This window comes from Sander vitreus, chromosome 3 (genome assembly GCF_031162955.1).
Source record: "Sander vitreus isolate 19-12246 chromosome 3, sanVit1, whole genome shotgun sequence".
NCBI classification, from domain to species: domain Eukaryota; kingdom Metazoa; phylum Chordata; class Actinopteri; order Perciformes; family Percidae; genus Sander; species Sander vitreus.
Window position 1 is genome coordinate 21,799,354 of NC_135857.1, and position 13,990 is coordinate 21,813,343.

General features: G+C 41.0%; 1 protein-coding gene across 1 annotated transcript in view; it reads right to left on the reverse strand.

Moving 5' to 3' along the window:
* Window positions 1-13,990, reverse strand: part of kcnab1a (potassium voltage-gated channel subfamily A regulatory beta subunit 1a) — an 81,228-nt gene that overhangs the window by 31,598 nt on the left and 35,640 nt on the right. The window contains exon 2 of the mRNA XM_078246497.1: window positions 12,992-13,035. Within this exon, the coding sequence (XP_078102623.1) occupies window positions 12,992-13,035 (44 nt within the window). The remainder of the gene's footprint in view (window positions 1-12,991; window positions 13,036-13,990) is intronic.

A 13,990-nucleotide genomic window follows, 5' to 3' on the forward strand; every position in this document is an offset into this window, starting at 1 on the left:
GAAAGTCCTTCTCCATGTCTTCTCCGAACTTCTCCCACACACGCTGCTTTGCCTCTTTCACGGCAGAGGCTGCAGCCCTTCGAGCCCTCGGTACCTTGTAACTGCCTCCGGAGTCGTCTGGGATAACATATCCCGGAAAGACTCCTTCTTCAGTCGGACGGCTTCCCTGACCACCGGTGTCCACCACGGTGTTCGCGGGTTACCGCCCCTTGAGGCACCCAAGACCCTAAGACCACAGCTCCTCACCGCAGCTTCAGCAATGGAAACTTTGAACATTGTCCACTCGGGTTCAATGCCCCCAGCCTCCACAGGGATGCACGAAAAGCTCCGCCGGAGGTGTGAGTTGAAAGTCTGTCGGACAGGGGCCTCCTCCAGAGCGTTCCCAATTTACCCGCACTACCCGTTTGGGCTTACCAGGTCTGTCCAGAGTCTTCCCCCACCCCTGACCCAACTCACCACCAGATGGTGATCGGTTGACAGCTCCGCCCCTCTCTTCACCCGAGTGTCCAAAACATATGGCCTCAGATCAGATGAAACGATTATAAAATCGATCATTGACCTTTGGCCTAGGGTGCTCTGGTACCAAGTACACTTATGAGCATCCCTATGTTCGAACATGGTGTTCATTATAGACAATCCATGACTAGCACAGAAGTCCAACAACAAACAACCACTCTGGTTTAGATCAGGGAGGCCGTTCCTCCCAATCACGCCTCTCCATGTGTCTCCATCATTACTCACGTGCGCGTTGAAGTCCCCCCAGCAGCACTATGGAGTCCCCGACTGGAGCCCCATGCAGGACTCCACTCAAGGTCTCCAAGAAGGCCGAATACTCTGAACTCTTGTTTGGTGCATATGCACAAACAACAGTCAGAGTTTTTCCCCCCACAACCCGCAGGCGTAGGGAGGCGACCCTCTCGTCCACCGGGTTAAACTCCAACGTAGCGGCGCTCAGCCGGGGGCTTGTGAGTATCCCCACACCCGCCCGGCGCCTCACACCCTGGGCAACTCCGGAGAAGAAAAGAGTCAACCCCTATCCAGGAGTATGGTTCCAGAACCAAGACTGTGCGTAGAGGTAAGCCCCACCAGATCTAACCGGTAGCGCTCCACCTCCCGCATAAGTTCCGGCTCCTTCCCCCACAGAGAGGTGACATTCCACGTCCCCAGAGCCAGCCTCTGCTGCCCGGGTCTGGTCCGTCGAGGCCCCTGACCTTCACTGCCACCCATGTGGCAACGCACCCGACCCCAGCGGTTCCTCCCACAGGTGGTGGGTCCATGGGATGGAGGGATGTCCGCCACGTAGCTTTTTCGGGCTGTGCCCGACCGGGCTCCGTGGCAAACCCGGCCACCAGACGCTCGCTGACGAGCCCTCCATCTGGGACTGGCTCCAGACGGGGGCCCCGGGCTTCCTCCGGGCAGGGTCACTTCATCCCTTCCTCGATTTTTCATAGGATTTTTGAACCATTCTTTGTCTGGCCCCTCACCTGAGACCACTTTGCCTTGGGAGACCCTACCAGGAGCACAAAGCTCCAGACAACACAGCCCTCAGGTTCATAGGGACACACAAACCTCTCCACCACGATAAGGTGATGGTTCCCGGAGAAGAATTTAAAACTCGTCCAGCCAATTTAATAAAATTAAGGGTTTTATTCGTGCTTGAGTCCATAGATGGAGTTAATGGATACAGGCACGGATAACTCAAGGCTCTGTTAGCAACGATTAGCTCCGTTAGCGGTTAGCTCCAGTTAGCTTAGGATTATAGGAGTGGATGAGACTTCCACGGACAGGGGTAACAACCAGACTCTGATAAATGACATTCGGGGAGCTTCCACAGCGGTGTGGCCGCGGTGTTTTGTAGGGTTTTATTAGTACAGTTAATCCCAAGGCAAGAACACCAGCAATATGCTACTACAAACGGTAGCATCTGGGCCTGAAGTGACTGCGTGAGACACACGGCAAGACTTCACGAGGGGAGGGGCTGGAGGCAGCTGGTCTGGGTGCGCTGTAAAAAATGTCGCCTATTCATGTTTTTAACACTAGGCTGCCCGCAGATGCGCCTGCCTATTAATTGGCTTGATATACTGGGATATTGGCCAATGCCAATTATGTTAAAAAATGCCAAAAATCGGCCGATTAATCGGTCGACCTCTAATCTAGCCTACTGCCCAAGTGACAAAATAATGCCAACATTTTCCTATTTACATGTTGTGAATAGTATAGTCACAGCGTGTACAAATATTATATAATTATAAATATTATTTTGTCATTTATTGGGAGCAGTAGGCTAAATGGAGCAGTTATCTCCCTGGTCACCCCAAAAGCCCACACCTCCTCTGGCCGCCACTCCTTCCAATTCTCAGCTGCAAATGACTGGAATGAACTACAAAAAACCCTGAAACTCAAAACCCTTATCCCACTAACTGCCTTTAAAGCACGTGTGTCTGAGCTCCTGTCCAATCACTGTACATGCTTAACTGTTCTCCATCATTCAAGATCTGTTTTTGCACACCCTTATCCCATTATCTCGGTCTTGCCCCTTTGCACAGTCGCACAGTTGCACATCCTTACCCGCACCGTGTTTATATCTGTTTTTATATCCGTTTACGCTCCTTTGCACTAATCATCTGCCCAGGCATGCTCAACGTTTCTCCCCACCTTTGTCATACAACTCTTGTACATCTACTGACCTACATCACTATCTAGACCACATTCTGCACCAATTGTATACTGACTTTTTACTACATTTCAGCATTTATTTAGACTATTCACGTATATTGTGGTATTACTGATCTACATCATTACCTAGTCCACTATTTGCACTAACTGTATATTGATTCTTTACTACATTCAGCCTCTATACAGATTGTCTACTCATGTTTTACTGTGTTATTACTGTTTTACATCACAAACTAGACCACTACTTGTACTAGCTGTATACTGACACCTCACAATATTTCAGCATTTGTAAAGCCTGCCGTTTCATATACATTGTGTTATATCATCACTAACTAGACCACTATTTGCACTTGACTGTATATTCATGTTTATTTGCGTTATTACCTTATCACTTTCGCATATCCATCGACTGCCTTACACCTCACTTTGCACCGGCTTTGAAATGCCCACTTAATTCTGTACTTTATGTAGCCTATTGTATTCTGTATTCTTGTATTGTATTGAATGTGAAACTATTTTGTCTTGCACGCCTACGCTTTTCTTGGCCAGGTCGCCGTTGCAAATGAGAACTTGTTCTCAACGGCCTACCTGGTTCAATAAAGGTTAAATAAAATAAGTGTCTGCAGTATAAAATCATGCAAAACAACCATAAGACAACAAATACATTCATCCATCATTTGCACATGCCCATATACATCAGGAAAAGGGCCCACTTAGTACAATGTATAACAGTGATCAATGACAAGAAGGACAGCTATGGCATACACATATTTCAGCCTAGGTGGTGTTAAGCTTTAACGGATAGGGGGACAAAGGAATGTTTGTTGTGCCTGTACTATCTGTCTGAGGGGAGGAGCTGATACTCAGGGTGGAGATTATGAGTTGGTTCTGAGATGATTTTTTGTTTATGGCTTGTTGAAAAATAGCCTAAAGACCGGGATGTTGATAGACTCCCATGATCTTCATGGCTGTCTGTATCCCTGTATACCTGTATCCACACACGTCAAGCACTTCAATTGAGAGGCCAAAAGAAACAAGACAAAACTGACATGAGCCCAATTGTACAAGGCAGAAAAGTAGGAGAAAGAAGTAAAAAGGAAAGACAATGGCGAGTATAAGGATTGAAAAAATGATGATATGGTTGTAGATTTGGCAAGAGGTGTCATTATTTTTGTTCATCTTTGTGTGAATCCTTTTAACCTGATTCTTCACTCTTGAATCTAGTCCATGTGCCAGGCAGCGTGATAGATGGCACACATTTAGATGAAACATTTCTCTCTGGTGTCTGTTTAACTGACCTCCTAATTCTCTTTTTCAGCATTTTTCAGCTCGTCCACCTACAGATAGAAAGGCTGAGTTATATTTTTTGTTGGATTCATTTCCAGCTCCAATAAAAGGGCACAGTGCATCTCTGAGCTGCTTGTGCTTGCAAAGTATAGGTTTATCCAGACGAGAGACACAAAAGCAAAGGCAAAATTAGAGTTGGACTTGGCTTATATACGGAAAACTATATGCATCATCTTCTAACAGACATATTATTGCACTATTCAGGGAGCTAAACATCAACTATTAATGAATTATATGTAATGAATTGTAATGAATATTATATATACATATATATTTGATAGCTGACAGTATAAAAGCAGACAGGGAACATGGGGCGAAAGATCACTGGCTGAAATCGAGCAAGGAGAATTGGGTTTTGCAGTAGCCCATATGTCCTAAACACTAGACCACCAGGACGTCCCGTTATGATTACATTAAAATATCTAGAATGTGTTTTGTTGTGCAGAAACCCATTTAAATCGGTTTTGGAGGAAGAAAAGTCCCCCAAAACTGAAAAAGTTTTGTAACATACATTTCTTTTTTTTTCAAAAGGATCAGAGCAAACAGTTTTTTTGTGTTAAAGCTTGAAGGCTCCGCATGGCACTATATATATATATATATATATATATATATATATATATATAGAGCATAGACACACAAACACAAAGAAAAACTCACACACGCCTCTTCATCCTTTGCACCTATTTTCAGTTCTGTGGCATGCCCTTGTCTCCTGTACTGCCTCTTCAAGTTCTATTGATTTTTTTCAAAACAATTCTACCCAAATCGCCTTTATATCTGTTTTTGTCTTGTCTACTCTCTCAGCAGCGGCCTACCTGAGGAGGACAAAACAATACAAACACTTTACAATACAACACAAAAATAACATTTCTGTTATTTTCTTCTGCCAGGTTGACATAATAGTAGAAAGAGTGACTTTGCAAACAGCATCACAAAGTGCAGCCTCATAAATGATCAAAGTTAACAATCATTTCAATCAATTATCAACTTCTTTCTAACAAAGTGTCAACAGAAGCTGAAAATAATTTGCGTTTTAGTAAAGTATAGTTTAGCATTTGTTGCAAGGCAATTAGTTGCATCATATTTTACAGTTGTTCATATTGTTGTGTTCACAGGCAGTACAATTCTACTGATGATCAATCACAATCATAGCTGGACTGATAAAATCCAGTGTACTCTGTGATTACAGCAATACAGAGCATAACTCTGTATCAAAGTCTGATGCAACTTTGATGTTTGGAGAACACTTTCTACTTCAGCTGCAGAGGAGAGGGAAGTGTGTAAGAAAGAGCAATGAGAAAGTGACACATTAGGATGCTGTAGATTTTAACAGATAATGTTAGGGTACAAGAAAAAATAGAAAACAGATGAGAGGAAAGCAGGTGCTGTAGAAATAGAGGGAATATGCTATATACAGTATAATACATGTTGATTAATTCTGTATCTTTCCTGCAGAAGGACCACAGTGACAACACGATGAGGTCCATCCTCTTGCCGTTTCTTCCTACGCTGCAGGATTTTCTGGAAGAACCACTTGAAGAATTTATCAATCAATAGTGTTGTCAGCCAATTAAAATGGGTTTGCACATGCAAACGCACACAAACACTGTATATCCCAACCAATTAGCATTGTTGGAACCAGTGAGTGTGTTGACAGCACAGTGAAGCCACTGCAGATCTCCCTGCGGTCCGTCTTTTATCAGTGAATGAAGAGATAGGGAGTTATCTGCAGCAGCAGACTGCCTGTGCTGAGAGGTCACGGTGACTTCACTAATCACTTCACTTGTCAATTAATCCACCGGGCAGACCCTTCTCCTGGGATAATCTTTTTTATAAATCAATTAAGTTACAATTAACTGGGGAGAGATTTTTACATTGTAGAAAGAGCATGTTGTTACACAGTATGTGACATTTTCAGAGCTGCGTAAAAAATTAACTGATATTAAATTGTGTTCTGCTGGAATGTGAAATGAGCCTTTTTTTATTGTTAGTGGAATGGAAATAACTGATATTGAATTGACGGTAATAAACAAGAAACTGAATTTTAACAGGAATACGTTTAATTTCAGAGTGAGTATGTGGAAGGTTTCTCAATCTGGACTGCCAGGAAAAAGAGGGAGCAGTACTTATACCAACAAAGAGAGCTAACCTCTACCCAACCTCTTTTAAAAAAAAAGCAGCTGGGCACTGGGAGAACAATGCCCACAGGGACAGGGAAAGCAAAAACACAAAGGGGAGAGAGAGTCAGGAAAGACGGGAGGAAAGTTGAGAGCAAGAGTGAAAGAAGGAAAGGAAGGAAGGCATTTATTTACCTTGTTGAAGAAGTTTAGATAAAGATGAAGGGATGAGAACAAGATGGATCAAAGAGGGTGAGAGAGAAAGCTCAGTTCATAGAGAAAGAGACAGAGAGTAAGAGGTGTAGATTGTCAGGACAGAGGCAAAACTGTCAAGACTGGAGTCATATTTTTCCTGTTCACATCTGACCACCCCTCCCTCCGTCCTGCACTCTGTCCCTATGATGATGACGTTGTGTGGAATACTAATTCATCTGCCTGTTCAGATTCTCTCCTACAAATTAGTACAGAATCTGTAAGAAAACGTTACTTTGAATTCCCCCAGAATCTTGAATTAATACAGCTATTAATTACTCAGCTACACACATTTAATGTGTATAAAACTTATGAATATGCAAGTTAAATACGGTGGGGAGTGTGGTTTTATGTCTCTTTCAAAAGGGTGAAAAAACAAAGATCTTGTGCTCAAACTCAATTTAAATTTTAAATGAACAGAAAACAAGTTGATAGCAGATGAAAGCAATAATTATGCATATGATCATATTTTCAACTAGAGCCTTATAAATGGTAAGTCAGCTGATGCCTGCTTTGTACTGTGTAATTTGTAAGAAAAATCTGAAATTAATGACCAGAAAAGACATTATACAAGATTCAATATGCTTTCCTACCTACAGTTTACACACAATGTCTGGATTTAATTAAAGCTCAGAGTATCACCATCACTGCCTTGCATCAGAGTATTCCATCAGTGTCTACATCCTAAATGCTGAAGCAATCATTAATCACTTTCCTCGTAGCAACAAAGTGAGCAGATGTTAGCCAGCCACCCCATATCAAGATCAATCTGATATTTTATTATTACATAACATTTTGGGTATTTCATTTTAAAGGTGCAATATGTAATACTTACTGCCAGTGTTTAAAATAGTTGCTGCAATACAAATTGAAAATACTGGAGAGAGTCGTCTCCCCCGCCCCCTCCTCCCCAGACTCAAAGTTCACGTTGGTTGCCAGGCTGAGCGCAGCATCTACAACAGTGTTGCCAGACGCTTGTCTCACTTAGCCAGACATTACTTCACAGCACAGCGGAGTAGCTAACACACTTTTTCGGCTTAAAATTAAGGTAGGAACCGCTAAAAACCCAACAACGTCGCCATCCTCTCCGCTAAAAATAACACTACCTTGCCATCCTCTCCACCTGACTGAACACACTTTATTGGCTTAGAATTACAGCAATCGCTAAACACACTGTAAACTCACGGCGCTCCCAGCCCCCCCTCTTTGCTTAAAATAACTCACCGTTGTCGGCTACGGCCGCTGAACAGGCTACACGCTGTAAACAGCCATGGCCTGCTTGCCTGGTCCTCCGGTAACATTAGCAGTTAGCAGTTAGCAGGGTTAGCATGGCGGTGTTAGCCAGGACCAGTCGGGATCACTTTACTGTCTGTCTCAATTGTTTTAGCGAGTAACAAACTAGGGTACTCTATATAAGTCAATGTGAGTACACAAATGTTGAAATGACATAAAATGCCCGTCCCTTGTAGCCGTGATAAATTAGCCTTAGGCTGTCTCCATCTTTCAAATACATCTCCAATATTTACCCGGGGTTTGTTATCTACGTCTCTGGTCACGCAACTGTTAGAAACATGCCGTTTTTTTTTTTTTAGGTCGGGTAGAATCTATCTCTGTTGATCCTGTTCATTTGTGTGCTGCTTTCATGGCTGTACTAACGTTACAGCTGTAGCGCGCTGGGTTTATGTTTTTACAGGTATATCTGGCAACCCGGCCTGGCTGTCAAACTGGGCAGTTGATAATAACAAACAGGCCAAAACACAAACAGAAATTCTGTCACGGAACGGAAATTTCAAAAGAAGAAAATACTGGCAGTAGCATTGTCTGTCAGGAAAGATAGTATTTCAACTTAGCACGTTTCCTTAATATATGATGACGCATTGGGGTCATTTTTGGATTTATTACAGTAAATATATTACATATTGGACCTTTCAAACACATCCTGGTTCCCAGCCAAGTTTCAAAGTTTTAAAAGCATTTTTAAAAGCAGCCTTGGTCACAGTCACAGTGCAGCTGTAATCCAGCGAGCAAAGTTTAATATCACTCCAAATTACATTTTTAGGAATTTTCACAAACAAAGTGTTTTGATGTGAAGACCAAACTTGGTTACAGCTTTGAAACAGCATATTCCCTTGTATGAAATATGGATGTGGGAATTCTGAACAGCAAGAAATGTTGAATTTCTGTGAAAAAGGTCTTTGACCGATTCAACTATTATGTAAAGAAGCTAGAGACGGGTGTTTCTCTCGGGGCATCATCATGTAGTTGCAGATTGGCTCTTGTGTGACTGCTGCAACAGATACATCTCATCTTGGCTGTGGTCCACACAACCAGTGACACATGGAGAAACGTTACTGAATGTGCGTTTTCAGTCAGATGTGATGAGTGTGTGTGCATGTGTGTGTGTGTGTGTGTGTGTGTGCGTGTGTGCGCATTTTGCTGGTAAATGACTTGACGTTTGATTGTGAAAATGACTGCATACATGCCACACGCTCATACTCACACTACATCCTCATCTGACTTGCCACGGTTTCTTCCAGTTAAACAGTGAAAAACAATTTAGCATCCTGCTCTGTTTGCCCTCTCTCTTCCTCTCCCTCTCCCCTGCCAGCATCATGTCCGCCCTGGGCGCAGCATGTGGCAGACAGCTGGCATTATGCTGACCTTTTCTGCACCACGCAGCTCAGCCAGTTTGAGTCAGACCTCTCAGTCTACAGTGAACCACCTGGGGTAGCAGCGCTTAGAGCTGGCCTGAGAGCCAGACATTACACCCTGAAAAACAAAAGGTTCTCTATGGCACCAAAACGCTTCTTTATATATAATCTACCACTGACACCAGAGGCATACCTTTTGGTTCAAGCTTAGTCACTTTTATATTGAAAGGTTCTTGGTGACCTGGGACAGACAGACCACCATTATCACCATCAACTCATATAAAGCGCTGGGTAAAGCAATGTAACTGAATATATAATTAAAATCATACAAAAATTAAAAGAAATGTTGGGTTGCTGCTGCTGTCCATCATGAAGCAGTGTCATTATCAATATTAATTTGTGCTGACCAAGTAGTTAAACATATTAAAATGACATATACTCCTTTAAAGAATGTGAAAACAGCTTTCAAGTGTAAAACTCAAATGCATCGTTCTGCACAGAAAAATATCAAACATAAGCAAAACACATCTTTGAGTGAAGGGGGACTTTAAAATGCCCATCAGGTCAGAATAAAAACAGAAATGTACCACTGTGCTATTCAGTGGTATTTAATGTTAAGCATCACAAATGATGCATATGTGGTAATCGAGATTAGCCGGAGGGGAGCTGCTGAAAACTATAACTGAGAAAACTACATCAGGCTTGGCCAAGTTGAAATCCTTGCCTCCAAATAAGGCAGTAAATAAGAGAAAGCTTAGTCAGCAGAAGTATAACTTGGAGTGACTTGGAAATTTGTAGCAGTTATGGGGAGATACACAGGTGTTACTGAAAAGACCAGCAGGCAGATTAAAGTTAGGAGTGTTGTCAAATAATCAAACACAGGCTAAAGCAGTAGAGAGCAAACTAAAGCCAAAGCTGGTACAGAAAACATGATCATCTTTTTGTAAACCAAAAACCCTGTGCCTTAAAACTGTGACTAAATCATCGTCTGTTTGTGGACACTGTACGAAACATCCTGGTGAAGGTTGTCCTCTCTAAGCTGGCTAAAGCTTGTGTCCTGTGATGTTTTGATCTGACAGGATGGGGGCTGAGCAAGGAGAATGGTGAGAATGGTGTTTTACCTAATCCAGGGGATTCTGCAGGTCTGGTACTGAAGTACTACTAACATTACCTCTTCACATGTCAGACCTTAGGTTGGGATTTAAGTCACGATTTTAAAAACTTGGGTTTATGCAAATAATCTTATTTTATCAAAGGGTAAATAATTCTGTAGAAATGTGTGAAAAAGTGTAGAATTGGCAAATTAAGTACTCAGTACGTACTCTGTTGGTCAAAACAATTTAAGTGACCCTGTTGGGGCCAAACTCCAAGTTCTCTTTCTAAAAACTAAATAAGATTTCAAGGATGTAGACTCTCAAGAGGATATTCATACAATGTATTTATGACTGCTAATGTGATATATATAATATTTAAAGTGGATATATGTAACTTTCAGTTTGTGTTGATTTCAGCGGCCCCTTTGGACAAAAGCGGTAGTGTTTTTACATAGTTGCGATAAATGTTTTACTCAGACAGACTTACGTTACAGATGCATCGTTGCATTTCAAGTCTTGCATACGGAAACTTAGCCTGCTTTGTATGTATCGTAAGCTAAACCGGTTATCCCTGTCACTGTGTCTCGAGACAAAGCAATAAGAGATTGTTGTAGCAACCAGTGTAATAACTTAGATTTATATAGCGCATTTCATGAAACCTAAGGACGCTTTACACAGGTACAGGGGGACAAAGGAAAAGAAAATAGTAGGACAACACAAACACGGACTAAAAGGAATAAAACGTTCGTGCTAAATGGAAGGGGGGCGTAATTTAATGTTGGCTACTGACGTACAACCACATCACGCAATCTAAAGTTATTAGATTATGAAATAGACATATTACATACCTGAGGGCCAATTTGGGGACGTTTTTGAATCATTTACAATCACATTATTGTCTCCATCTGTTGAAAGCCCGACCGAGTGTGACTCGGATTTCGCCAGTCGTCTTTCACTTTTCCCTTTTAGCTTGTAGTTATTCTTCGTTTAATTTCCTTCTTGTTTCCTGTGATGGCCTTGCCCCAGTATCAGCCATAACTACAGCAGATAACTTCTCAAATAAAATTAAAATACAATTAGGCCTATATAAAGACATCTCCTCCAACTTTTACCTGCATACTCACTAACGGAGGCTTTTTTTGGTGATACACCTAAATCTGCGACCCGTCAGAATGTGTGCTCTGTAACACTGTCTACCTGCCGTAAATCATTTTGTGACTTTGCGGGAAAAATCGAACCCGGGCAGAGGCATTAATAAAAACGATATAAAAATAGCATTCTTTTCACAGTTAGTCTCGTTTGCTGTAACAAGTAATTTATGATCATATGTAAGTAAGATATGTTCAGATGGAACATTACACAGTTTCAGAAAACATTTAAAAGTTACATATAGTCACTTTAATAGTGCAGCCACTATAGTTTCAGTGGTATGGAAAACTAATACATATTTAAATTTCTGAGAAACCAAGTTAGCGATGATTTATAATTTTCTCTCGAACTTCAAAAACAGGACTCTGATGTATAAATGAATCACATATCTGTTTTCTTATTCTGTGTTAAATCATTCTGGTTAATAGTCAAGCCTGGAACCTAAAGTCCTGGTGCGTCGATACAACTCAAAGTAAAAAGCCTACATAATTAAATCTTTGAAGATATTTAGCAAATCAGACTTTATCTTAACCTTATAACAAAATGAGTTCATACATTATTAAAATACTATTATATTATATTTCTATGATTTCACCAGAATTAGTCTTCTTTTCCTGCGATTAAGATGATTCTGAAGAGTTGATCAGCCAATTAAAAGCCTTGTATGGTCTGACTGTCATGAATGAACACATCAGAAATAATCCAAAACACACACAAACAAAAACACTTTCTGAACTGTTAAATTTCAAAACCCTGTATCCTGCAATTGTTCTACTTTTAAAGTATGTAGAGTCCGTAAAGTGACTTTATAGTAAAGCTTATGTTTTTATCATAATAATAGTTTTCCTATACAGTATTGAATTTGCAGAAACGTTATTACCTTTGTAATCTTGCAGGCCGAGAGAGTGAATCTATACTGGTAGCTGTGTATATTAGCGTTTACCCTGCAGGCTTCTATTGCCTCCATTTCATTTTCAAACTTTGTCTGAGGGAGAAGGAACAAGTACACACACACACACACACACACACACACACACACACACACACACACACACACGCCTCTGTTGTTGTTTGAGAGCTTTTTGTGGTGACAGATATGTGTGTGTTAAGTCTCCTACCCACTCATTGTGCTATATATTGAAGCTGAAATGGGGGTGGGTTCAACTCTCTTGAGAAGTAAAGAGTTTTTACCAGCAACCCACACTGATATGGCAACACACACACATATAGGTCTATACTACAAACGCCTCCTCTGGAAAAATACAACCTGATTAGACAACAGCCATTTTATCAGAAAGTAAGATGGTGTGTGTGTGTGTGTGTGTGTGTGTGTGTGTGTGTGTGTGTGTGTGTGTGTGTGTGTGTGCGTGCGTGTGTCACACCATTTAAACCAGGATGTAGGGGAATTATACCACCACAGTAGATTTGTTGGTTAATAAGAGAAAATAGACTGACCACTTATTAGTTCAATTACGAGCCCAATTCTGAATTTTATTTTTGCCAAGTGACTTAATTAAGTGTGTAAAAGACTTCATGCAAAACTCATCTACGCATTACTACACATATTCTACCTAATAGAAACGGATTTATTTCTCTGTTTTGTTGTTATATTATTTGTTTAGTCCGTGTAATTGGTGCTATTGTTTTCTAAGTAAGGCCTAAGGGAGAAATGCATTACGGGTAGTGAAGCCTAGAGTGTACTCACCCAGTCCTAAGCAAGATACTCTGAGTCCTGACTTTCCAAGGTTCCTGCAAAAACAGAACAAAAGAGAATCACATCTCTTGTACATGCAAAATCAAACATGTATTTAACTAAATAAGTTAAAGGATCTTACTTTATAATCCAAACAGAAGATCAGTAATGATGGTTTTGGATCATGTTTGGTGAGATGTGGACGATATTAAAAGAAAAAGAATCAGCCATTAATCTAACCTAGGGGTCTTCAACAGTTTTTAAGCCAAGGACCCCTTAGCTAAAAGAGAGACGGAGCAGGGACCCCCTACTACATATATTGCATAAAATGTAGTTGCATTGAACTGGGCTGGATGGAAAAAAATTAAGGGATAATTTAATAATTTGTTTTAATGTTAAACACACATGTGGAAGTCACAGTAGCTGGATGGCTACTAGTGGGTTCCTTACCTATATTAAGCCTATCTTCAATATCGTGTAAAATAAATAAAAAACTAAAAAAAAACATAAAATAAAAATGGATCATTGGAATAATTTGGCGGCCCCCCTGTAGTAACTCTGAGGACCCCCTAGGGGTCAAGGACACCCTGTTGAGAATCTCTGATCTAACCCATTACAATTTCTACCTTAGTCATATTAGATATTTCAATCTGTGATAGATTAAAAAGTTTGTTACATGACATGTAGACTGATGTCAAGTGAATAACAAGAGGCTAGATGTGGCTTTGCTTCAGATAATCACACGACATTTTGACAGTTCTTCTGATTTCTCCACGACAGGAAATTGAATTTCACTTTCAACCTCCTATCATGTGTAAATAGGTGTGTGAACGTATGCAAGAGAAAGCCTCGAGTGGAATGAAATGTTTATCAGAACTTTAATGTTACTTTCCAGGTGTAAATAATGGAGTGAGAAACAGGACGAGAGGAAAAGACACTAATGAAAAAACATCAACATTGAAAGATGGAAAACACTAATCGAAACAGTGCATGCAGTAGTGAAAGATATTA